Source organism: Pipistrellus kuhlii, unplaced genomic scaffold (genome assembly GCF_014108245.1).
Source record: "Pipistrellus kuhlii isolate mPipKuh1 unplaced genomic scaffold, mPipKuh1.p scaffold_m20_p_2, whole genome shotgun sequence".
Classification (NCBI taxonomy): domain Eukaryota; kingdom Metazoa; phylum Chordata; class Mammalia; order Chiroptera; family Vespertilionidae; genus Pipistrellus; species Pipistrellus kuhlii.
Window position 1 is genome coordinate 47,754,660 of NW_023425515.1, and position 25,641 is coordinate 47,780,300.

General features: G+C 46.2%; 1 protein-coding gene across 2 annotated transcripts; it reads right to left on the bottom strand.

Annotated features, from left to right (window-relative positions):
• Nucleotides 1-7,056: 7,056 nt before the first annotated feature.
• On the bottom strand, nt 7,057-18,448 carry MUC20 (mucin 20, cell surface associated). 2 transcript variants are annotated; one of them, XM_045583928.1, is made up of 5 exons: nt 18,238-18,448; nt 13,848-13,967; nt 10,949-12,238; nt 9,051-9,142; nt 7,057-7,448 (listed from the first exon to the last, which is right to left on the bottom strand). In XM_045583928.1, exons 1-5 carry the CDS (start codon nt 18,311-18,313, stop codon nt 7,380-7,382), a joined length of 1,647 nt encoding a protein of 548 aa, XP_045439884.1. In that variant the 5' UTR covers nt 18,314-18,448; the 3' UTR covers nt 7,057-7,379. The 2 variants fall into 2 exon arrangements, with proteins under 2 accessions (XP_045439884.1, XP_036302980.1); XM_036447087.2 differs by lacking the exon at nt 13,848-13,967 and having other exon boundaries at nt 18,238-18,432.
• Between the last annotated feature and the right edge of the window lie 7,193 nt (nt 18,449-25,641).

Consider the following 25,641-nt stretch of genomic DNA (forward strand, 5'->3'; position numbering starts at 1 on the left):
GAAGGGAAATGAAGAAAAAAAGATTCTGAAACAAACAGTGTCCTAAAATATTTTATGTGCATTAAAACCCAACATCACAGTCATAAACACATGTAATCAACCCTGTAAAGTAAACAGCAGCATTTAGAACCATTTTAGAGCCGGGCAAGCACACAGAGACCACACAGAGCCGGGCAAGTAAAAAAACTTTTTTTTTAAAGTATATGTGTAGGCCAGTGTTTCCCAACCTTCTCTCATGATGAGAATCACCTGGTGGAGTTGTTAAAACACAGATTCCTGAATCCCAACTAAGAAGTGCTAAACTAGAATTTTTGAGAACATGTAGGTAAAATTGTATACTTAACTAGTGCTCTAAGACAGATTTTATATACAGAGCACTAAGTTAGGTATGCAATTTTACCTATATGTTCTCAAAAATTCTAGTTTAGCACTTCTTAGTTGGGATTCAGGAATCTGTGTTTTAACAACTCCACCAGGTGATTCTCATCATGAGAGAAGGTTGGGAAACACTGGTGTAGGCTATATTTGGACCATAAGACGCAGGGACTTTTTCCCCCCACTTCTGGGGGGGGGGAAAAGTGCGTCTTATAGTCCGAAAAATACGGTAAGTCAAAAACATGAACAGATGATTCACACACACACACACACACACACACACACACACACACACAAAAAAAAAAAAAAAAAAAAAAAAAAAAAAAAAAAAGAATAAAAAATGTTCTTTGTCGCCCTAACTGGTTTGGCTCAGTGGATAGAGCGTCGGCCTGCAGACTGAAGGGTCCCAGGTTCAATTCCGGTCAAGGGCATGTACCTTGGTTGTGGGCACATCCCCAGTGGGGGATGTGCAAGAGGCAGCTGATGGATGTTTCTAGCTCTCTATCCCTCTCCCTTCCTCTCTGTAAAAAATCAATAAAATATATATATATTTTTTAAATGTTCTTTGCCCTAGCCAGTTTTGCTCAGTGGATAGAACATCGGCCTGTGGACCAAAGGGTCCCAGGTTTGATTCCAGTCAAGGACACATACCTTGGTTGCAGGCTTCTCCCTGGCCTGGGCCCTGGTCAGGGCTTGTGCAGAAGGCAATCAGTTGATGTGTTTCTCTCACATTGTTGTTTCTGTCTGTCTTTCCCTCTCTCTTCCACTCTCTCTAAAAATCAATGGAAAAATACCCTTCAGTGAGGATTAACAAAACAAACCAAAAAAAAGTTTCTGTAAGTATATAAAAAAATACTCAACTACTTAATAAGAAAAGTGCACATTAAAATAACACTGAGATATTATTTCTCACCTATCAGATTAGCAAAAATTAAAAATTACACCAACACATTCTGTTGGTAATCCTGGGGGGAAATAGGTGCTCTTAAAAAAAGGTCAGAATACAAATTAGTATAATGCTAATTTGGGAGAATTGGGCAATATCTAACAAAATGACACATGCTTTCCCACTTAATTGCAGTTTACCCTGGTCAGACATCTCCAGTTGTACAAGAATATGTGTGCCCAAAGTAATTCACTTTAGCATTATAATTGCAAAATACTAGAAACAACCTAAATAATTTACATGGAAGAATGGCTGACTGAACAATAGTAGATCTACCAAGGGAATACTATAAAGCTACAAAAATGAGAACTATAAACTGATATGGAATGGTTTCCAAAATATACTATTAAATGAAAAAAAATGAAATTTGAGAAAGTATGCCACCTTTTGTGAAAGAAACAAGGAATAAGGAAATATATAATTTGTAGAAGAAAAAAAAAACAAAACCCAAGTTCTTGGGAAAGGTAACCCAGAAACCATGAGATATGTTACATCCAGGGAGTATGTGAAAATGGGGTGAAAATAATAAGATGATGGAAACAGGGCAGAAAAGGTGGGGGGAGTGAGACTTGATAGAATTTATGGTTTTGTGCAATTCTAACTTTTAGAACCATGTTAACATTTCACATACTCAACCTTTTTAATGAATGAAATCAAGAATAAACTCTAACACAGAATACAAATGGGATAAAATGAACATGAATATATTTCAAATGAATGGCATACATAGTGAAGAGTTGAGTAAGTTTTGAACCAGTATTTTGCCTCCACACTCTCAGATTCTAACAAATATTAAACTCTGTGTAGTAGATTTGTTTTCCACAGCAGACTTAGCAATTATGCAACTATACTTCATGTATTCTAGAATTAAGCAAATAAGTAAATATATTGTAGATAATTGAAGGCTGATTTTTCACTTTGGGAGAAGGAAATTACATATTGAAAGGGAGGAGGTTGAACCCTAACTGGTTTGGCTCAGTGGATAGAGTGTCGGCCTGCAGACTGAAGGGACCCGGGTTCAATTCTGATCAAGGGCACTGCATGGGTTGCAGGCTCAATCCCCAGTTGGGGGCATGCCGAGGCAATTAATCAGTGAGTCTCATCATTGATGTTTCTATCTCTCACTCTCCCTTCCTCTCTGAAATCAATAAAAATATATTTAAAAAAGAAAGGGAGGAGGTTGAAATGAACCTTAGGTATTTGATTGGACCTGAAGGTATCATATGACTTCTTGGTTTTTAAGATAGATAAATAGGGAGATAATAGGAAAAGGAATAAGATAATGATAGATGTGTGTGATTGTGTTTGTGTATATATAGTTATGCTAAATGCATAGGTATATAGATACATAAATATACACACATGTATGTACACAATATATTATAAGTATGTAAATATATAAATATTTAAATATACACTCATTATGTATATACTGTATGCAACATATGTGTATACACTGAGTGACCAGATCATTATGGTCTTTGAACACAAAATAATCTGGCCACTCACTGTATATCCTATATAATAAAAGGCTAATATGCAAATTGTTCCCTCGACCAGGAGTTTGACCAGCAGGCAGGCTGGCCAACCGCCCATGTCCCCTCCCCCTGGCCAGGCTGACTGGACCCTACCCTTGCAGAATCCATGCACCAGGCCTCAAATATATATATATATATATTTTTTTTGAGTGGCCTGATTAGTTCAGAGATGATAATAGTCTGACCACTCAGTGTATATTTAAAGTCTAGAGTAAAGGCTGTGCACAGACATCAAGTCCTGGGAAGGCAGAGTTTTAATTACACTCCTCTTTCCAGCTATAATAATTGGCATCAGAGAAATCACTAGTTCTACCAAGATTGGCTCTCACCTTCCTAGTGAGGCCTTAAATCCAGAAGCAGCCAAGACTCCATTGTGCCAAGATCATGGCATGGTGTCCCCATGCCCCAATTCAGGTCCCACACCTCCCTGTCACTTCACTGACCTGCCCAACACTCCTCCTTAGAGATGTCCACGGCTCATACAGCCATGGGGTGCAGGCCTACCCCAAACTCTCCCCACTTCCCCGCCCCGCCAACCCCACATGCATGCCAGGAAAAGCTGGTGCTAAGGGACAACCAGTGGCTGTGGGACTACAGCAGCTACAACATGAGGACGACCCTGACAGGAATCAGCCAAGCAAAGGCAGATTCAGGAAGAAAGAGGCCACCAGGGGTCAGAAAGGTGGGTCCTCAGGTGACCTCTCTGTGGGGAAGGACTGGTCTCTGCCCTAGAAGAGCACCATCCCCTGAGAGGACGTGTCTTCAGGCCAAGAATTGTACCTGACGATCCATCCTCCTCCCTGAGCCGTCACCTATCACACTGCTCCCATCACCCTCCTAGCAGGGGTCCTCAAACTTTTTAAAGTGGGGGCCAGATCACGGTCCCTCAGAGAGCTGGAGGGCCGGACTATATGAACTACTAATTCCTACTGTAACACCTCGGCTGCGCTCACTGCCCAAAAAACCTGGCGGGCCGGATCAGACTCCTCTGCGGGCCGCATGTGGCCCGCGGGCCGTAGTTTGAAGACCCCTGCTCCTAAGGGTGCTCTGGACATGGGCATCTTCCTCCCAGCCTGGACACCAGCGCCTGCCTGAGCCATTCCTCTTGGCCTCTTGCCAGCTAACCTTAGGCCATGAGGACACTATTCCCCTCTCCTAGGTAGAGGAGAACATCAGTTTGTCCAGGAAAAATTCTTCTCAGGCCCTGAGTAGGAGCAGGGGTGATGGGAGGAATCAGGCCACCTCCCAAAAGAATGCCTCCCAGAGTCCACAAGTCACCATCGTGGGGAGGTCCAGTTCAGCACAAGGGGATCCCCCTGCGGGAGGAGAACTCACACCTCAAAGCCCTCCTCAGGCCTGAGGCCAGGAAGACACACTAAAGGAGCAGAGGCAAGCCCAGAGTTGTCACTATCCAGTTGACATGGCCTGGGCAGCAGACTGCTGTAAGCCACCAGGAAAAAATGGCTAGTTCAGTTCTTGCAAACCTCCGCCGGAGGTGGCAAGAACAGCACCAAGTGTTAGGTGGGACCAGAGTGGACCTGGGTTTAGAAACTTTGGTGCTTGAGTTCTGGCTAGAAAAGAATTCAGAGTTAAGACTCAGACTATAAGAGGACATTGATTTAGAAAACCAAGAGGTAGGAGAAGTAATTCATAGAAGAAATGGGCTCAGAAAACAAGCTAGTGAGCACCAGGTACCCAACCCCTGACTGTGCCCACCCAGGGAGGTTGGGGACCAAGGTGATAAGGGACTGTTCAGGGGCCTCAGCCATTTCCAAACAGTATCTAGTATTTCAATATTTTAGTAACTGGTACTGCTTGTCAACGTAGAAACGTTCGAACCTGTGAAGAATTTTTGTGGAGCAGAAATAGAATATTGAGGACTAGCTATATTTGTAGAAATAGTGAGTATGCTCTGTTAACCGTGACTGTACTGTTCTGATTAGAGAAAGCACATTCTAACCTGGCTGGGAATTCCACCCCCAAGGGACATGGGGGTTAACCTCCTTTTCCAGGAACTGCCTATCACCACGGAAAGATAGAGACCTGAAGGCACTCACCCTTTGCATACCACACACACACATCCGTTGCCTATAATCTATAGCCATTTTATGCATTCTTTCTTATTCCTTTTGCCTACTTCTGTTTGTAATCTTTGTCCTTCTGTTACCAAGGAGATGAGGAGACCTTGGTTCTTGTCTTCTTGAGAGAAAGATTTCAATCTAGAGAAAATATTTCAAAATGTTGAAAAGCAAGTAAGAATTTATTGAGAGGCACAGGCAGCAAAAATAGACTTAGGACAGTGGAACAGGGAAGGGCATAGAAGAAGCAACAGGAGAGCCCAGGCCAGGCTGCTTTGGCTCCCTGGGAAGTCAGAGGGAAGGGGGCCTTGGAGACAGGGTCAGGGGTTAGCCTGGGACAAACCGCCACTGCCCATTGCTCCCCTGGTTGCAAGTCTTATGGAGTCCCTTAGACTTGAGGGATACGTGCCTGTGGGGGAAGGAGAGAGGGAAAGGAACTGTGTGGTGTGCTCCTCTAAGTACAGCAAGAGTAGAAGCAGTAGCCCGAGCCCGTTGGCTCAGTGGGTGGAGCATTGGCATATGGACTGAAGGGTCCCACATTCGATTCTCTGCTCAAGGGCACATGCCCAGGTTGTGGGCTCTTATCCTGGTGGAGGGCATGCAGGAGGCAGCCAATCAATGATTTTCTCTAGCCATTGATGTTTCTATCTCTCTCCTTCTCTCTTCCTCTCTGAAATCAATAAAAATTTTAAAAATAAAAGAATTAAGCACATAGCCCAAATGGGTTCACTGGTGAATTCTACCAAACATTTCAGGAAGAAATTCCACAAATTATCTATAATCTCTTTCAGAAGATTAAAGCAGAGAGAATATTTCCTAACTCATTTTATAAGGCAAGCAGTACCCTAATACCCAAACCAGAACAAGATACCATAAAAAATGAATAAAACTATCACCAACAGCTCTCATGAACAGAAGTGCAAAAAGTCCTCAACAAAATATTGAAAAGTCCAATCCAACAATGAATAGAAAGAATTATACATCACAACCAAGTAGTGTTTATCCTAGGTATGCAAGGCTAGTTCAACATATAAAAATCAATTAATGTAATCTATCACATGAAAAGACTAAAGAAGGAAAATCATATGATCACATCACTAGATGCAAAAAAGAAACAAAAACATCTAACAAAATCCACACCCATTTACTATAAAAACTCTTAGCAAACTAGGAATAGAAGGCATCTTCCTCAGGTTGATGAAAAGAAATCTGTGTGGTGTTAGATGGGTACTAGGCCTATGGGGTGATCACTTTGTAAGTCATATAAATGTCTATTATGTTGTACATCTGAAACTAATATATTGTATGTCAACTGTAATTGAAAATTTTTAATCTACACAAACCTATAGCTATCATCATACTGAATAGTGAGAAACTCAGTGCTTTCCAGCCAAGGTCAGGAACAAAACAAAAACATCCCTTTTCACCACTGCTTTTTTTTTTTTTTTAATGTCTTTATTGATGAGAGAGAGAGAGAAAGGGAGAGGGCTAGACTAGGATCAAGCCAGTAACTCAGGCATGTGCCTTGACTAGGAACTGTACGGTGACCTCTTAGTTGCTAGGTGGACACTCAACCAATGAGCCACACCTGCCAGGGTCACCACTGCTTTTCATCATCATATGAGGAGTCTTAACTAATTCAATCACCAGGAGGGGGGAGGGGGAGATAAAAGATATACAGATTGGGAAGAAAGAAATGAAATTGTCATTGTTCACAGGTAACATAATCATCTAATTTAATTTGAAACAATAATAATGTGATTTATGAGCTCTGAGTAGAGAAATAATTGAGTATTACAGACTTTTTTAAACCTGTCCATGTCCAGAGCTTGCAGTTCGAGTCAATTCAATAAACATTCTCTGTGATCCTGAGTATTACAGACTTTCTTTTAAACTGTCTGTGTCCAGAGTTCTGCTAAGATGCAGAGATAAACTAATATGGTCCCTGCTCCAAAGGAGCTCACAGTTCAACAGGCTCCAGCACCAGCCTCAGTAAGTGCTGAAATCAAAGTCCAAGCCAAGAAGCAGGGGAGCAATAAAGGAGGGAGGTGGCCGTGGGGATGCACGAAATCCCTGTGCCATAAAAATGTCAAAAACACACAGATCAAGCAGATAACCCCTGGGCCACACCGAGTGTAATTTTATTGTAGGATGGACGCCCCCAGTCGATGACAGTTTGGGTGATCAGTCACTCTTTACTGAAAAACAACTATGTGCAGTGGTAAGTCCAAGCGCATGGAACAGGGGAAACCCCACCCACCACATGGATACACTCGGGCATATGTGAGCCAGGGCCCCGCAGCCATGCCTGGGGTAAGAGCTTAGGCGAGCTGACCTCCATGGGAACCTTCATGTACATCTTGGCACAGCAATGGGCTCCAGTCTGTAGTGGATTCCAGATAAAGGGAGCACTGCCCCCTCTTGGCATACAGCCGATGCTCTCTAGTCCCTCCTGGCACGCAGCAGAGAGACTTGGATGGGAGGCAGGTAGGTGTGCAGTTCCTGGCGGAGCTGGAGGGCAAAAGGAGCAGGTGAGTGCTTCCAGCCCATCTAGCCCATGTGCTCCCCACAGGCCAAGGACAGGAAGGGACAGTGGGGGAGAACAAAGGAGGAGGCCCCCACATTTCCTGAGCCTCTCAGGCTGGGCATGGCCTGGGTGCTTTGTGCACATAATGTCATTTAAACCTGACAGTGACCTTAGAAAGCAGGTAGTATCTGCCGTATTTTATAAGAGAGGAAAGTATATGGAGTAACGTACCCAATGCCTGGATTGTGTGAAACTTTCTTTTAAACCTGTCCGTGTCCAAAGCTTGCAATTCAAGTTACTTCAACAAACATTCTCTGTGGTCCTGCTGTGGGCCAGGCGCTCTGCTAGATCTATCTGGCCCCATAAATGGTTGTTTGATCCCTGAAACCTGAACCAATGGCCAGCTGCCAAGAACTGACGTCCAACACCCCCATTGCCTGGTCCTGCACCCAGGCTCCTGACATGCTTCTGTCTCCCTGGATTTTTTCTGACCCTTGAAATAGCTTCCAGTTTGGGGGCCCTCAGATATGATACACTCTGGCTTTCCTCTTCCACTGAGATTCACACTTGCTACTTCGATTAGCAGGTGCAGCGGGCATTTGTCATTTATTTGGCTGTCCTGCTTCCAAAACCCCATGCCATGTTCAGGAAACTACTTATGGAAATCTGAGGAGTTCTCCTAAGAGAACTTCAAGACCCAAATGTTCCCATTCCCTGGTAGCATGATGTGGGCACAAGAGGTAAACTGAGCTGACCCATTCTAATTTTCCAAAGACTCAAACATTCCGGAAAGCCCTAACCCCATAATTTTACCACAGAAGCTTTGAGCTGAGTTTTAGGAGAATATTACCACTTGTACAAGTAAAGCCCAATCTTGGTTCCCATCTAGAATCTTGGTTCCCATCTAGGAATTTTATTTTATTTTTCTTCCTAGCATCCTTATTTCCTTTGGGGACTATTCTTTGATTTCCACGTGGTTCAGGTTGGAATGTCAGTCATGGTGGCCCTTGTAGGCCAAGGGCATCATTCCTTCCTTAGAATGACATGATTAGCGTGGGAGAGGAAGTGCCTTGTGGTTCCAGGACTGTCATAGCCACTTCTCCTTACAGATGGAGAGAGACTCTGAAGAATAAATAAGCAGAGCTAAGAGAGAGGAAGAAAGAGAAAACCTTGATGAAGTTCTAGGTTTCTCAGCCAATACTTTGCCTGTTCTATCGATATATAAGCTGTGCTGGGTTTCTGCCACCTGCAACCAAAAGTCCTGCCTATCTGCCCTTGAATGTGATTGCCCTTCTTCCAGAGGCCAGAAGGCCTGACCTTCTAAGGGCCTGAGGGAATTGAAGGTGAGAAAAAGGATTTTTTTTTTTTTTTTACATAGCAGAGAAGGGGAATTCAGAACTCAACAAAAATAGTCAGAAGCAAAGCCAGGCAGGGACCCTTAAATTTAGCTTCTAATCCACCGTAGGAAACTACTAGTAGACTCCCGAGTGTCACAGTTGCTCTTCTATCTCCTGCAGCTCTTCCCAGGAGTTCACAAGAATCTCTCACTCCCCTCTCCTTCCCTGGCCCAGAAAGTACCCACTCACCTGGCGCATCAGTCTCTCTGCCACTCTGGGGTCAGTGAGGTCTTCTGGGGAGGCCACCCTCAGTCTCAGGAGGAGGAAACCTTCATCCCCGCCTGCAAGTTGAGATCAGTAGGAAGATAAAAATATGGGGGAGTCAATTCAGAAATCAAGATGTGAATGGTGTTACCCAGCCCCTGTCCTTCCCCCCCCCCCAACCCCACCCCGCAGCATATATGTGCTCATCTCCTATGTAAATGTGTCCATATTTACCTAGGAGCTTATGTTTCCTCACTGCAAGGAGAAAGAGAATTCCCTCTCTCTAAACAACCTAAAGGTCCATCCCTAGAGGACTAGTTAAATAAATTAAGATAAAACAAAATGGAATGCTGAGCAGCCATAAAAAAGTCTAATCTTTATCATACACTCTACAAGCTTAAAAGGAGGATGTAAGATATCCATCTCTATATTAATAGATTTATGTAGATATAGCTAGATATCAATATTATATAGCTATCTTTCATCACCCATTATATGGTGGTTTGAGTATTTAATTAGAGGAAATAACATGCAAAGCTCAGAGTGCACGGCCTGGCATCAGAGAAAACACGCAGCAGGTGCCAACGCTTCCGGCTGAGCAGTATTTTTATGCCACCTCTGCCTGGACTACAAGAGAAATTTGGCAAGGTGATTGTGATTCATGTTTTCATCTCACCTTCCCAGAAAGGCAGGGCTAGCTGAGGACTTGGTGCGGATGAGGCATCAGGAAGTGCAGGTGGGGCGGCAGACTGGCCAGGAGTCAGCTGACCAAGCAGCCTTGGACAGGGCTTTCCTCTGAGAAGGAGCTGCTGTCCCACAGATGTAGCTTAAAATCCCACACCTTTGCCCAGTATATTTTGGCACCATTTATGGCACCAACTTCAGCAAGTGCATTCGGTGAGCCCCGCTCTCATGGGGTACTAAATGCTTAGAGGGCAGCAACTTGGGCCAGGCGCCCACAGGAAGCTCCTCTGGGTGGCTCGGGCTGAGCCAGTAGCTTCCAGAGCAGGAGGGCCATGTCCTTCAAATAAGCTTTGGGGACTCACCTGGGGCACAGCAGTTACTCAGAAAGGCAGAGCTGGAAAGGACTTCTGGAGCCCATAGAGTAGGGGTGTCGAACTCAATCAGAGAAGGGGCCAAAATCTAAAATCCAGCCTAAATCGCGGGCCGAATGGTTTACTGAACAGTCATAAACTGTCATTGTGATGGAAACGCAGCAGAGTGCAGTGATGACAGCGCGGTGCGGGCCACATTGCAAGGCCTGGCGGGACGGATTTGGCCCGCGGGCCTTGTGTTTGACACATGTGCAATAGAGGGACAGGGGCCTGTCCCAGGCCACTCAGGTTGTTAAGGGCAGAGACAAGATCTCAAACCATTTCTCCTGGCTTTCAGCCCTGCGCTCTGTCCATACACTGTCCTTACTTTGCTTGTTACTGATTTAGCAAGAATCACTAGGAGATCCTGAAGAGGTGACATCAGAAACAGAGCTCTCGCCAAAACCGGTTTGGCTCAGTGGATAGAGCGTCTGTCTGCGGACTGAAAGGTCCTAGGTTCGATTCCGGTCAAGGGCATATGCATTGGTTGTGGGCACATCCCCGGCAGGGGGTGTGCCAGAGGCAGCTGGTCGATGTTTCTCTCTGATCGACATTTCTAGCTCTCTATCTCTCTCCCTTCCTTTCTGTGAAAGATCAATAAAATATATTTATGAAAGAAAGAAAGAAAGAAAGAAAGAAAGAAAGAAAGAAAGAAAGAAAGAAAGAAAGAAAGAAAGAAGGAAGGAAGGAAAGAGAGCTCCCAAGAGGCTTTCGGGCATTCCTTCCTGTAGACACCCTGGAGACTCCAAACTTCAAATCCCCCTAGATCATACATGGGTACTCTCTTACCTGTAGCAACTCCTGTGGTCCAAGCAGCGGTGGGTGTGGCTGTTGGGGACTTTCCTCCTGCCTTGCTGGCTGTCCTCGAGGTCTTTGCTGAGGCTGTGGTCTCGGCTAAGGTGATGTCTGTTTCTTGGCTGCTGTTGGCTGCAGCCAGATGGACAGAAGGAAGAGGACTCCTGCTGATGGGAACGGGCCCACTGGTTGTGCTGTCTGTGGTAGAAGTCTCTGAGCCAGTAGATTCCTTGATGGTGGCTACCTCTGAGAGGCTGTAGCCCGTGGCTGAGGACTCAGCACAGGAAGTTGCTCTGCCCGCTGTTGACCCAGCCTCCGTGGAACTTGTAACTGCTCCTAAGACCTCAGCGTGGCTTGTTGTCTCAACAGAGGGGGCTGAGGTTTCTCCCAAGGGTTTCTTCACCGAAGTTCCACTGGGGGTGGTGGCCTCAGCTGCTGCTCTTTCTCCGGTAAGGCTGTTGGCAGCATGTGGGGTCTCCGCTGATTCTGTGGTGCTGTCAGTTGACGAGGCCTCAGAAGGGTGTGTGGTCCTGGTGAGGTGTGGTTTTGCTTTAGTGAAGTCAGGCAAAGCTGATGTCTCAGGGGCGGACGGGGTCTTTCCTCCTGTGGGGCTGTGGTCGATGCCTAAGGTCCCAGGAAGGATGGCAGTTTCTTCTATTTCTACAATGTTGCAATTAGTAGCCTCAATGTTGGTGATCCTGTAGGTGACCAAGGCTTTGTGTGGAACAGGGATGTCAGGCTGCTGGGCTTGTGAGGTGATATCTGAAGCTGAGTTGCTCTCCAAGGCCAGAGCCCTGGCTTCTGCAGAGGTCTGAGCCAACGTCAAGGCATCGATGGTGATCCTCTTCTCTTCAGAGCTGTCATCAGTACAAAGGGTGTCAAAGACAGCTTCCGAGAGACCACCATCTGTCACAGTCGCAACTGTGGTCATTCCAGTTCCTGAGGGGCTGTCACTTGTGTCTGATGTCTCCATAGAAGTAGTGACCACAGACATGGACTTGGGAGGTGTTATTTTTGTGAGGGCTCTGGTCTCTGTTGCAGGAGATACGGTTTGGATTTCCCTGATCTTTGCTTCTGAGATGGTGCTGGCTGGGAGTATGGTCTTATCCATGGTCTGAGTGCCCAGGGTTTGAGTTTCTAAAGGGCTGTGACTTGGCACATAGGCTTGAGCAAGGTCGGTGGTCTTGGAGGCTCCCTCTAAGCTTGTGTTGACTCCCAGAGTCACAGCAGGCACTTCTGCGTGATTCATTGTCACCAAAGGGCTTGGTCCATGGGTGCTGGCGCCTGTGTTGGGTAAGACAACTTTGTGAGCCATGAGTCCATGTGGACTGACTTCGCAGGAGCTCTCAGGCTTATGCCCTGGGCACTGCTGGGAGGAGGACGAGAGGGGAAGGTGCTTTTACCCCATTTGCCATCTACATCTACAAGGAAGGAGATAGTAATGGGAAGACCAGTTCCCTGTGGCAGCCACAAAACTGGGAGGGCCCTGACTGATGTCTGCTGATGGCCATTTGAGGCAAGCCAGCCCCAGAAGCTAGTTGATTATCGGTCTGAAGACTTCAGAGGGAACATGTAGGGACAGAATCCAGCCTCAAGGAGGAGTGAGAAGGCAGAAGTCCATGTGAGCCAAGGACTGCAGAGCAGGGACCACAACTCTTAAAACTTTCTAAAATAGCTGAAATTGGTTAGGCTCAGTGGATAGAGCGTCAGCCTGCGGACTGAAGGGCCCCAGGTTCAATTCCGGTCAAGGGCATGTACCTTGGTTGCGGGCACATCCCCAGTGGTGGGAGTGGGGGTGTGTGCAAGAGGCAACTGATGGATGATTTTCTCTCATTGATGTTTCTAACTCTCTATCCCTCTCTCTTCCTCTCTGTAAAAAAAATAAAAAATAAATAAAAAAAAATAATCAATAAAATATATATTTTTTAAACTTTCTAAAATAATCTGGAGGAACCTCCAGAGACAATGTGGGTATTGGTACTGCAAAGGGGAGGGGAGCAGGCAGAGTCCTTGGGGCTCTAGCAAGGATAAAGGGGCCAGCTTCCCATCCCTGCTCAAACCTCTCCTTAACATGGACCTGAGATGATGGGGATGGAACCCCAGAACTCCAGAAATGATGTACCAGGCATTTTTACAGGCAACATGGAGCCAGGTGAGGCAAAACTTCAGCTTGAATAGAGATGCTCCTAGCATTTCTCCACAGGGCACAATGTCTCTGTTCACTTGACCAGCCCTCTGAAGTTGTGGGAATGGAGGGCCAGCAGGTGCTCACTGCCCAGGAGGGGCTTCAGCAGGCTCTTTCATAGGCTGACAAAGGGGCCTCTCCTGTCTGCCAAAGGGGAGGGGCTCTCTGATGGTGGACCAAGGAGCCTCCTGGGGAGGGTTGTCAGAGTTACCAAATAAAAATACAAGATGCTTGGTTAAATTTGAATTTAAATGTCAGATAAACAAGGAATTGTTCTTTTAAAATATGCTTTATTGATTGCAGAGAGGAAGAATGTAGGAGGGAGCTAGAAACATCAATGATGACAGAGAATCATTAATCGGCTGCCTCCTGAATGCCCCCTACTGGGGATGGAGCCTGCAACCCAGAACTGTGCCCCTGACTGAAATTGAACCTGGGACCTTTCAGCCTGCAGGCTGATGCTCTTATCCACTGAGCCAAACCAACTAGGGCAAGGAATGATTTTAATGACAAATAATTTGTTTAGTATGTGTATTTACTTCTCATGCAATATTTGAGACATCCTTATACCAAACAAAACTTCATTATCTGAAATTCAAATTTAAGGGAACACTCTGCATTTTACTAATAACACTACTCTTGGAAGGAAAAAGATAAAAGTATAAGCCCCCCATTTTCAAGGTTATGATGGTTTGAGATGGTCTTTTCCGAAATCTACTGCCCCAAATGTATCCCAGGACTTGAAGGAGGTCCAGAACCATGCAGTCACTTCTATTGGGGTGTCATGGGGAGGCCCCAGGTCCTCAGCTTGTTCTCTGGTGTCTCCCACTGAATGGTGAACAAGCACTGGGCCACGAGACAAGACACTGGGTTCCAGCCTTAGGACTGTTGCTTACTACAATAGCTTGGAGTCCAGTGATTTACTAATGCAAATCCCGACTCTGCCTCTTACCAGGAGGCCAACCACCGGACCTCTTCTCGTCCCCATCTCCTCCCTGTGAAAGAGGTGCCCAGTCCTGCATTGCCGTGGGGGGAATCAGGAAGTTCTTATATTCCAAAGCCTTATCATTGCAAGGGCTATTAAGCATGCCTTCCCCACCTGAAGCATCCATCTTGTGTGAAAACTGCTGTTTGAAATTTTAACCTTGCTATTTGGCTTTTGTGGATTTTACCTTCCCCAGACAAGGTCATCAGTGCTGGCACAAGGCCAGGCCTCTGGTTGAGATCTCAAGGCCCCAGTACGCACTGGCTCTTTAAGAACTTGCAAAAGGGAGTCGGAAACACTCCATATTTGGGGGACAAAGAAGGTAACATCATATAAATAGGGAGAATTCCTGCATGTTGGGGCCCAGAATTTGAGATATATTTTTCTCTGGACCTGCTCATAATTAATGTAACTCCATCTCTCTAAGAATTGCTTTGTTCTTCGGTTTTCTGTAACACACCATGTCCTTTCAAGGAGCCAGTCACTTGAGGACACAAACCTATTTTAATACAGTGAGAATGTCCTGCTGTACCCACAGGCCTGTTAGACAAGTCAAGACATTCGATCTCCTGACTAATCCAGCGCAGTCTAACTACATGCACAAATCCTGCTTTTACAGGAATACGCTTTCAAAGCCTGAGATACTTCCCTCAGCCTCTCGGACCCTATACGGTGCAAGCAGGGACTTTCAGGGTCAGCCCACTCAGCCTGAAACCCAAACAGTGGTTTGGGTTCTTGGGCTCTGACCACTGGCCTCCCCTGACACTTTATATCTTTTTCCAGGAGCCTTGTAGTGTCACCATGCTTCCCAACCCCATAACCTCTTCATCCGGAGTCTCACAATCCCCTCTCCATATCTCTTACCCACCAGGGGTCTCCTCAAACAGAAGACCTTAAGATGGGCTCTTCTCAAGGCCACCCAGGCCTCTACAGCTCTAGACTGTTGAACTCTCCTGCTCCATTCCTCAAATGGAACTGGCTGAGAAGAAACTGGACTCTGGACTCTGAGCTTGAGTTATCACTTTGCTGCTTACCCTGCTGCTTACCAACCTGAGATCATGGCCAGTCTCCCGGCTCCCAGGCTGCATTTTTCTCCTGTGGGATGGAGGAGGGGCACCTATTTCATAGGGTTGTGAAGATTCAATTAAATTAAAAGTAAAATGTGCAGCACAAGCCTTGCAGATCTGAGTGCATGCAAGCGGTGGGTGGTTGCTCAGTGGTGGGCATGTGTGGCTCTGCAGATGAGTTACTTAATCCCAGTAAACTCCAGTCTCCTCACCTTTCAGGGAAGGGTAGGAATCATATCTCTTTCCTAGGGTTCGTGTGAGGATTGAAAAGATAGTGCACATAGCCAAAACCAGTTTGGCTCAGGGGATAGAGCGTCGGCCTGCGGACTGAAAGGTCCCAGGTTCAATTCCAGGCAAGGGCATGTACCTTGGTTGCGAGCACATCCCTGGTAGGGGGTGTGCAAGAGGCAGCTGATTGATGACTCTCTCTCATCGATGTTTCTAACTCTCTATCTCTCTCCCTTCCTCTCTGTACAAAATCAATAAAATATATTTTTAAAATAAATAAATAAATAAATAAATAGTGCACTGCATGCAGTATATGGGATATAACTTACCTTCCTTTCAAAAGTGCTATGAATCTAAAACTGCTCTTAGAAACTAAATTATTATTATTATTATTATTATTATTATTATTGAATATTATTATTACTGTTATTATTATTATTATTATCATTGATATTAGAGAGAGACGGAGAGATAGAAACATCCATGGTAAAAGAGTACCATGGATCGGTTGCCTCCTTCACATCCCCTGCTGGGGATTGAGCTCGGAATCCAGGCATGTGCCCTGACCAGGAATCGAACCTGTGGCATCGTAGTTCATAGGTCGATGCTCAACCACTGAGCCATGCCACCAGCTGGACTAAAGTCTTAAAAAAAACAAAACAAAAAAAACAGGAAATGACAGCCTCAAGATAAGAAATGAGCCCTAACTGGTTTGGCTCAGTGGATAGAGCGTCAACCTGTGGACTCAAGGATCCCAGGTTCGATTCTGATCAAGGACATGTACCTTGGTTGCAAGCACATCCCCAGTGGAGGGGAAGAAGGGGTGCAGGAGGCAGCTGATCGGTGTTTCTCTCTTATAGATATTTCTAACTCTCTATTCCTCTCCCTTCCTCTCCGTGAAAAAAATCAATAACATATATATATTTAAAAAAAAAAAAAAAAAAAAAAAAAAAGAACCTGAAGGCCAGGAACCTCACCCCTAGAGAAGAAGTGGATCCGGTGCTTGAGGAACCAGCCTGGGGTCCAGCACCCTCCACCCTGCCCCTCCCCCAGCATCATGTGATGGTCCCTCTGCATCTGTTCTCCAGCCCTGCTTGGATGAATGAGACTGACCCATGTTCACGGGAATGACTTTCCCCCTCCTGTGTTGGCTGGGGTTGTTAGGACACTGTCATTTCTCAGGGATTTCCTACAGTGTCAGCTCCACCCTCTGCGGTGGGAGGTAATAACCATCCCAGGATTCTCAATACATTTTTATTACTTAAGCTGGGGGGGGGGGGAAGAAAAAGAAAGAAAGAAAGAAAAAGATAATGCATGATAAGGATGTGTCAATGGAGGATTATTGATTATAACACCGGGACCACACTGCTGCAGGATGTGGCTAGTGGCAGACACTGTGTGTGTATTTGAGGATGGGCGGTGGAGGGGGAGGGGGGAATCTCTGTATTTTCTGCTCCTTTTTTTTTTTTTTTTAATATATTTTATTGATTTTTTTTACAGAGAGGAAGAGAGAGGGATAGAGAGTTAGAAACATCGATGAGAGAGAATCATCAATCAGCCTCCTCCAGCACACCTCCCACTGGGGATGTGCCTGCAACCAAGGTACATGCCCTGACCGGAATCGAACCTGGGACCTTTCAGTCTGCAGGTTGATGCTCTATCCACTGAGCCAAACCAGTTTCGGCTTTCTGTTCAGTTTTGCTATGAACCTAAAACCGCTTTTAAAAATAAAGTCCATTAAAAAAAAAAAAAAAAAAAAAAAAAGATAATGCATGTGACCAGCGTGGCACAGTCCCTAATACACATCAATATTAATTCTCTTCTTTCATAGAAGTCCTGTCTCTCTCAGAATCCACCCCCACCCCCACCCCCACCTCCCAAGCAGTCTGTGTTTCACACAAAAACGGTGTTTTGTTAAGGATAAACTTGGAGGAGTTAGAATCTTGTCCAGCCACATTCTTTGGCTTCAGTCATATTTATCACCAGCCTGGCCCTCCCACGCTCCCACAAGCAGAAAAACAAACTCCTGGGAACCTCAAATGATATTGCTCATTTGTAAGCACCACAGTTTCATACAAACTTAAGGGGACACACTGCCATCGGCACACTCTTTATCAATGATAGTGAAACCCAGGGTCCTGATGACTTTGATTAAATTCAGCTTTAAATCCTAGCTCTAGAAATCATATCTCTATTATCTACAACCCAAAGACCGCCTTTGTCCATCAGCAGCAAGCCCCAGGCAGAGAAAGCCAGTTGTCAGGACCTGACTAATGATTACAAGGCCCGACCTCCAGCCTCCGGCAGGCTAAAGGTAACATCTTGGTCTAAGTTATGTCTCAGTTCCTGAGCCCTGAGAAGCAACCACCCCCTGGCTGTTTTCCCATGAGACTAGAACAGACTGCAGAGCTGTCCTCACGACCTGAAGAAATAATGTATTACCTTCACCTCTGACCAAGGGTATGTGTCTACTCGCAGCATGCCTGGAGCTCCCTAACCCACGGTGTCTTGAGATTTTGCCCCATATATTCAGTAACCGACTTGCCACCAGCGAGTTCGGACTTGGAGCATAGCTTCAGTTCCCCTGGATGGCGCCATTCATCAATAATATCTGTCTGCACTGACATTCTAGGGTTTGGCTCGGCTAGCACTGGGTGGACAAGTCTTTCTATAACAAAAGTAACACCTCACATTGAGCTTTATGGCTCATTTTAATGAGCCCAAGAGAGCTCCCCTCACACACAAAGGCTGCTGGGACAGAAACACACCCCCAGGGTGCTGCCAGGAAAGGAGCCACGGGACCCTCCTGCCCTCTTACCTGCAGAGCTCCCAGGGGCGCCAGCCTCCCAGCAGCAGCAGAGAAGGGGCAGAGCCAGGGCCCACAGAGAGCCCATCCTAGCTGGGACTCCAGCCACCGCTGCTCAGCAGGTCTCCCCACTGCCTCTCACAGCCACCTGTTCCTGCTTCCTCTCCCCAGAGAGGAGGGGCCGGCCACCGGCCTAGGTGTCACCTGGTAGTTTCCAGGCTGCGGCCAGCTGATCATCCATGCACAGCCTGAGCACTGGCCACAAGATAACTCTCCTGCCCCCTTGCCCAGAGCCCTCTCCTCTCTGGAGTTTCCATTGAAAACATGGGATCTCTTTCACGGTGACATTCAGCCTTGGGTCCTGCAGCCCAGGAGATCATGGGAGATGGTGCTTCACACACTTTCCCTCTGTCTCCACCCTTCACCCCACAACATCCAGCAGCAGAGGCCTTTCTCCAGGGCAGGGTTAGGTTCTGGAAGACAGTCACAGACCCAGTGCAGAACCTCAGACCTCGTGGCCAACAGGATTGTGGAGCTGTTGTGGACCAGAGCCCAGAGAAGACAGATAACTTGTCCACGATCACACAGCTCCTGGGCCACCATTAAGGAAGAAGCAGAAAAGAGAACCCAAACATTTATTTATTTATTTATTTATTTATTTATTTAGGACCTTGACTAACCCAGGTCATTCCAGGACTGGGGTCAGCAAACTGCAGCTCTCGAGCCACATGTGGCTCTTTGGCCCCTTAGTGTGGCTCTTCAACAAAATACCACGTCCTGGGCAAGTCTGTTTTGAAGAAGTGTCGTTAGAAGAAGTTTAAGTTTAAAAAATTGGCTCTCAAAAGAAATTTCAATCATTGTACTGTTAATATTTGGCTTTGTGGACTAATGAGTTTGCAGACCACTGCTCCAGGGCATGTGGTGAGGGGTTACTGTATTGGGAGAAGCTGAAGGGCTCCATCTGGGGTACAACCCAGCACTTGGTGTCAAGGATCTTAGACTCCAGGTCCAATGACACCATTAATCTGCAGACTCCTCCTGACAGGCTGAGCCCTCCCATTCAACCCCAGTGCGTGACTTTCTAAAATGGGAGGGTGGATTTCCCCTTCGTGGGGTTTAGGTGCAGAGAAAGGGTCCAGGGCTACACCAGTGACTGAATTCAGCTGGACCCTGCTCAGTAATGTGCAATCTAGTGTGAGATTTCTGAAATATAGTGGCAACCATACTTTGGTAAAAACTGCTGTTTGAATTTTAACCCTGCCAAGTCTGGCTCCTGCCTGACTAAATACAGAATACTTACTTCAGCTTCCAGGTGGAGACCTGGAGCCTAAGACAATTTTCCCTTGCCTGGGACCAGGACCACCGGAGATTGATTCCCACTGACTCAGTAGCTTCAGGGATAGAAACTGTAGATAATCTCTGAGCTCTCCTCCTGTGTTATCGGCTATCGCAAGATAGGGCCACATTCCAATGTCCTGCAGGATGCGGTTAGCAACGACCCTGTGGGCTGACCCCAGTCTTTAGAATGTAGTCTTTAGGATTTAGAATTTAGAACAAAGGAAAATTTCTGTGGTTTGAACCTTTAAAAGGGACTGCCTACCCCTGAAACGGTGCAGTCGTGTGGAGACCACCTGTGTGTGGTGCTCTCGCGGCTGTCCTGGCCAGATATTTCAATAAATCCTTGCCTGCTTTTTTTAATTAATCATCAGCCTCCGGTGGTCTTATTTTGAACCCAGATTTCAACCCCACAACAATTTCCTCTCAGCAAAGACAAAGAGAAATCCAGCAAGAAAGCAACTCCTTTCTGCCACCTCCCTTCCCTGCTGGGCAGCCTCAGTCCCACCCCAGCCAGGAAAGGGACTTCCTCATTCCAGCAGCCCGTGGCTTAATCTATGGAGGAATTCAAGGTGCCTTTTCACCAACCCCCAACCTCCCCACACACACCCACATTCTCCAATTCTTCTTCTTTTCATCAAGATCCACAGCCCGGCTCTGCCTTGGTAGATAAGGAGATGAGGAATTCTCCTGGAGGGAAGCTGACTGAATGCTTTCCTGGGTTTGCAATTGTTGTTTATATGTCTGGTCGAATTTCCAAGCCTGGACACGTGACTCTTAGCTTCAGGGCCATAATAATCAGACGGTTCCTGGACCCCCATTTCAGCCAAACTCAGTTCTCACCCAGAGTCAACACAGGAGGCTATTTCATTGACTGTACACACATATTTGGAGCTACTATATGCTACACCTTGTTCTAGGCACTCTATCGCTTTTCCTAGGAGGAAATAGCAAACAATACCACAATAAATAAGTGAATTGTATAGGGAAGAATACCATAGAGAAAAGGAAAAAAGGAAAACTTGTGTCCAGTGGTTGGAGACCTGCAAAGCAACTGAGAACAGATTAACAGGAACAAAGACAGTTTCTTTACAGGTACACCAGGAAGTTGCTCAGGAATGAGTAACTCACTAAATAAAGGTGTATTTATCAAATTCAACAAGAGGAGGAGAGTGAGGGAGGGGCTCTGAGGCTTCCAAGGGAAGTTTGGGAGGGTCTGTTGGCTCTGTCTGTCTCCTTGAGAGATGGATTGGCTAGAAAATCCCTCTGAACCGGAATAATGGCAGGTGCATTTTTGGAAGGTGCTGCTTTCCTCAGGTAAAGGAAGTTGGGAGAACATTGCTTTCTGTATCTTCTTTAATGTTTTCACTTTAAAATAACCTTTATACCACCTCTGGGGGTCTGAGTAGGTCTCCACAGGCTCAAAACGTTGAGTGTGCACAGACTGTGTAAGTGAGATACAGGGCAAGTGGTGAGAATCATCTAAGAGTGCAAGGCCTTGAGAGTGGGCCCCCAATCCCTGTTTCCTTGGATGGTAGCTCAGGAAACTCCAGCGAGCCCTCTGTTCATTTGTCCATTCATTTCTTTTATTCACAATAAGAAGACACTTTTAGTACTTCAACAGGCTTCCCTGTGTTCCCTTCCAGTCAATATTTGCCTCCATCCACCCCCCCCCCCAAAAAAAAACCATTCTTACCTATATCACCTTGGATTAGCTTACCTATTTTTGAACTTCATATAAGAAGAATTATGCATTTATACTCTTTTGTTTCTGGCTTCTTTCTCTTAACAGTGTGTCTGCAAGACTCTCCCATGTTGTGTGTGACAGTACTTCATTATTTTCTTATAAATATATTTTATTGATTTTTTACAGAGAGGAAAAGAGAGGGATGGAGAGTTAGAGACATCAATGAGAGAGAAACATTGATCAGCTGCCTCCTGCACACCCCCTACTGGGTATGTGCCCACAACCAAGGTAAATGCCCTTGACCGGAATTGAACCTTGGACCCTTGAGTCCGCAGGCCGACGCTTTATCCACTAAGCCAAATTGATTAGGGCAGTACTTCATTCTTTTGTTGTTGTTGTGTAGGATTCCATTGAATAAATATGACACAATTTATTTATGCATTTTCCTTTGGATGGACACTTGGATTGTTTCCAGTGTTTCACTATTCTAAATAAAGCTGCTATGAACATTCTTGTACACATCTTGACCATGTATATCCAGGAGTAGGTGGACACGTTTTCTCCTTAATAAACAGCATCAAAAAGTTTTCCAAACTGATTGTGCCAGCTTACACTACACCAGCAAAGTATGAGAGTCCCAGACACTCCATGGTCTCAACAATTGGCATCATTGGTCCTTTTCACCGTAGTCAGTCTTGGGGCTGAGTGTTTCTCACTGGATTTAACTTGCATTGCAGGGAGGCCTCTGTTTCCCCAGGTGGCACGCTGCTGCCAGGAAATGCCCTTCACAGGGAAGGTATTTGGAGGACACAGGGAGGGAGAAGGATGGGCCAGGTGTGCACACACATGCACACTCCACTACAGAGGAAGCTACTCGGGGACTGGAACATCTCAGAACTGGGGGATAAACTGGGACCCAGGCTGGGGTAGCAGATGATGGAGCAGGGACAGGAGGAATTGGAGATAGGATATCTGAGCATTGGAAGGAGAATGAGCATTAAGTCAAGAGAGAACAAACAGCCCACAAATGCACATGTTGAGGCTCTCTAGGAGGCCCATAGGATGATGCATCCCAAGCAGAGAGGCCACATCTCATTGAGTCTCACCTGAAAAAAACTCTTCCTGGCAGAGAAGAGAGAGCTCAGACTCTGGCAATATGAGTGGGGCTCACCCAATCAGAGCCCAGGGCTGTCTCTCCCCCAGGCTCCCCTATCCCTGGGCAGGAGGGGAAACCTGGGGCTGGAAGAGCTGGCGGGAAGAGCTGATGTTCTGGAAGTCCACGATGGGGTTCATCAATTTGTTGCTTCTTGCTCGCATCCCTACCAACCAGGGCTGGGGATCAAGCTTGCAGCTGTCCCGACCCGCCGGACAACAACGGGGGGCACGCAGGAACCACCTAAGAGAATGAATCAAACAAGGAACGCGGAAAGAATGGAGGCAAGACAAGGTTCTGATCAAGCCTCAGTTTTATTCTCTGAAATGGCTGTATTTATACAGCAGAGACAAAGGGGGGCAGGGTTGCCTATGTAGGGGGGTCTTTGGTATGGCAACACAGGATTGACTAATTGCCAGAGGCGGTGTGACATTCCAAGGTGCAACATTCCAAGGCTGGGCTATCTAGGGGGGAGGATCAGGAAGGGTAAGAGGCAGGAAGACAGGAGATGCTAAACCCCAGGTTAATCTTATCTTCTGGCCAAGCCCTCAGGGCACCACACAACCTCTGCTAGAAGGAACTTAATTCTATTTCCTTAAGACTGAGTTGCTTGCCTCAACTCTGCTAGCTCCCAACATGCAGCCAAGGTACATGCCCTTGACCAGAATTGAACCTAGGACCCTTCAGTCTGCAGACCAACACTCTATCCACTGAGCCAAACCAGCTAAGCCATCATGTGGTTTTAATTTGTATTTTCCTAAAGACTAATAGCATTGTCCCCTTGGCCCCGCTTCCAACTCCAGCCACTGTGCAGAGGACACTTTCCCAGGAGCAACCAGGGGTGACCTGCCATGTGCCATTTGCTCTCTGCCCCGGGCATGCTTCTGGGAGAAGCTGATCCAGCAACACTGGCCTGGGAGAGTTAGTCACCCACAGAGCAACCCCTAAACCGCGGGGATGGGAGCGACGCTTCTCAGACATTTCATAAGGCTTCTCAGAGGTCCCACAGGATCAAGCCACCAGGCAGCCATAACAGGGGCCAAGGTGATAAGGCATCTTGGTATTGGGCCTCCCTTCTTCCCTGTTCCACTGCCCCTTCCCTCACCTCTGCTCATTGCACTGTGTTCCCACATAAATTATTCAGGTTCGGCTTTCAGAGAAACAGAGCCAAAACAGGTTGGCAAAGATGTAGAGCGAGGCTTGGGCGGGGGTAGTGGGTCGCTCCATTCAGTTGGAACAGAGGAGTGGGGAAGGGAGCCACCAGCAGGAGAGAAGGCCACTGTGTGCCTCAGGACCATGTGGAGGAGGCCCTTTCCTGCCATTAGTGGGAGGCTAGCCTTTATTCTAGAGACCGTGGGAAGCCAGGGATGGTTTTTGAGTAGGGAAGTGGCAACAGCAGAGCTTGCTTTGAGCAGTACAACATGGGCAGAGACCAGTTTGAGGAGAATCCAGGGCAAGGGGACCAGTGAGGAGGCTCTAGCTGGGATGTGGGCAGTGGAGCTGTAAAGGGAGCTGATGTGAACCACGTTGGGAAGTACATGTGGAAAGACTCGGCAGGGGATGGACAGGGGCTGAGAGAAGTAAAGGTGACCCTGAGTCTGGAGTCCAGAAGGCTTGAGGGCAAGGATCTATTCACAGAAATAAAGGAGGAGCAGGTCTGAGAGGGAAAGTGACCCCCACACCTGATGGCATCATCCTCCTAGAGCTTTGAAATCCTCATGGGCACAGCAATATCTTTACTGATACCTCTAGGACAATGGAAACTAAGGAGAAAATAAACAAATGGGACTACATTAAAATAAAAAGCTTCTGCACAGCAAAAGAAGCCATCAACAAAACAACAAGAGAGCCCACTGCATGGGAGAACATATTTGACAATAAACCCAATCTCTGATAAGGGTTTAATCTCCAACATTTACAGGGAACTCATACAACTTAATAAAAGGAAGATAAACAATCCAATCAAAAAATGGGCAAAGGACCTCCACAGACACTTTTTAAAAGTGGACATACAGAAGGCCAAGAGACACATGAAAACATGCTCTAAGTCACTAATCATCCAAGAGATGTAAATCAAAACAACAATGCGGTACCATCTCACACCTGTCAGAATGGCTATCACCAACAAATCAACCAAGGACAAGTGCTGGCGAGGATGTGGAGAAAAGGAACCCTTGTGCACTTCCGGTGGGAATGCATACTGGTGCAGTCACTGTGGAAAACAGTAAGGAGTTTCCTCAAAAAATTAAAAATGGAACTCTCATTTGACCCAGTAATTCCACTATTAGAAAGATATCCCAAGAAATCAGAAACACCAGTCAGAAATAATATATGCACCCCTATGTTCATAGCAGCACAACTTACAATAGCTAAGATTTGGAAACAGCCTAAGTGCCCATCAGCAAAGGAATGGATTAAAAACAGTGGTGCATCTATACACTGGAATATTGCACTGCTATAAAAAAGAAGGAACTCTTACCATTTGAAATAACATGGATGGACTAGGGAGCATTATAGTAAGAGAAATAAGCCAGTTGGAGAGAGATAAATATCACAAATATCACTCATTGGTGGAATATAATGAACAAGATAAACTTATGAACAAAAATAGAGCCAGAGACATAGAGGCATTGAACAGACCGTCAAACCTCAGAGGGAAGGCAGGGAAGGGTGGCGGAGTGGTAAGAGATCAACCCAAGGACTTGTATCCATGCATGTGAGCATGACCAATGGACACAGACAATAGGGAGTGAGGGCATGTGCTGGGAGGGGGGGGGGGGCCGGGGGGAGGAGAGAAGAAGCAGGTGGGAGAAGTCAATAGGGGGAAAAGGAAACATATGCAAAACTTTCAACAAAACAAATTTTTTTAAAAAATAGCACACGCCCCAAGGTCCACAGGTGAGGGAGGATTCAGTGTTACAAAGGCTGTGATGGGCCAGAAAACTATTGTGTCCTGTACAGGCTCAGTTTGGGTGAAAAATGGTGCTTCACCTCTCATTAAATTTCTTTTTAAAAATGTTTACTAACCCTGACCAGTTTGGCTCACTGGATAGAGCGTCGCCTTCGGACTGAAAGGTCCCAGGTTCGATTCTGGTCAAGGATATGTACCTTGGCTGTGGGCACATCTCCAATGGGAGGTGTGCAGGAGGCACCTAATCATTGTTTCTCTCTCACTGATGTTTCTAACTCTGTTCCTCTCCCCTCCTCTCTGTAAAAAATCAATAAAATATTTTTTAAATGT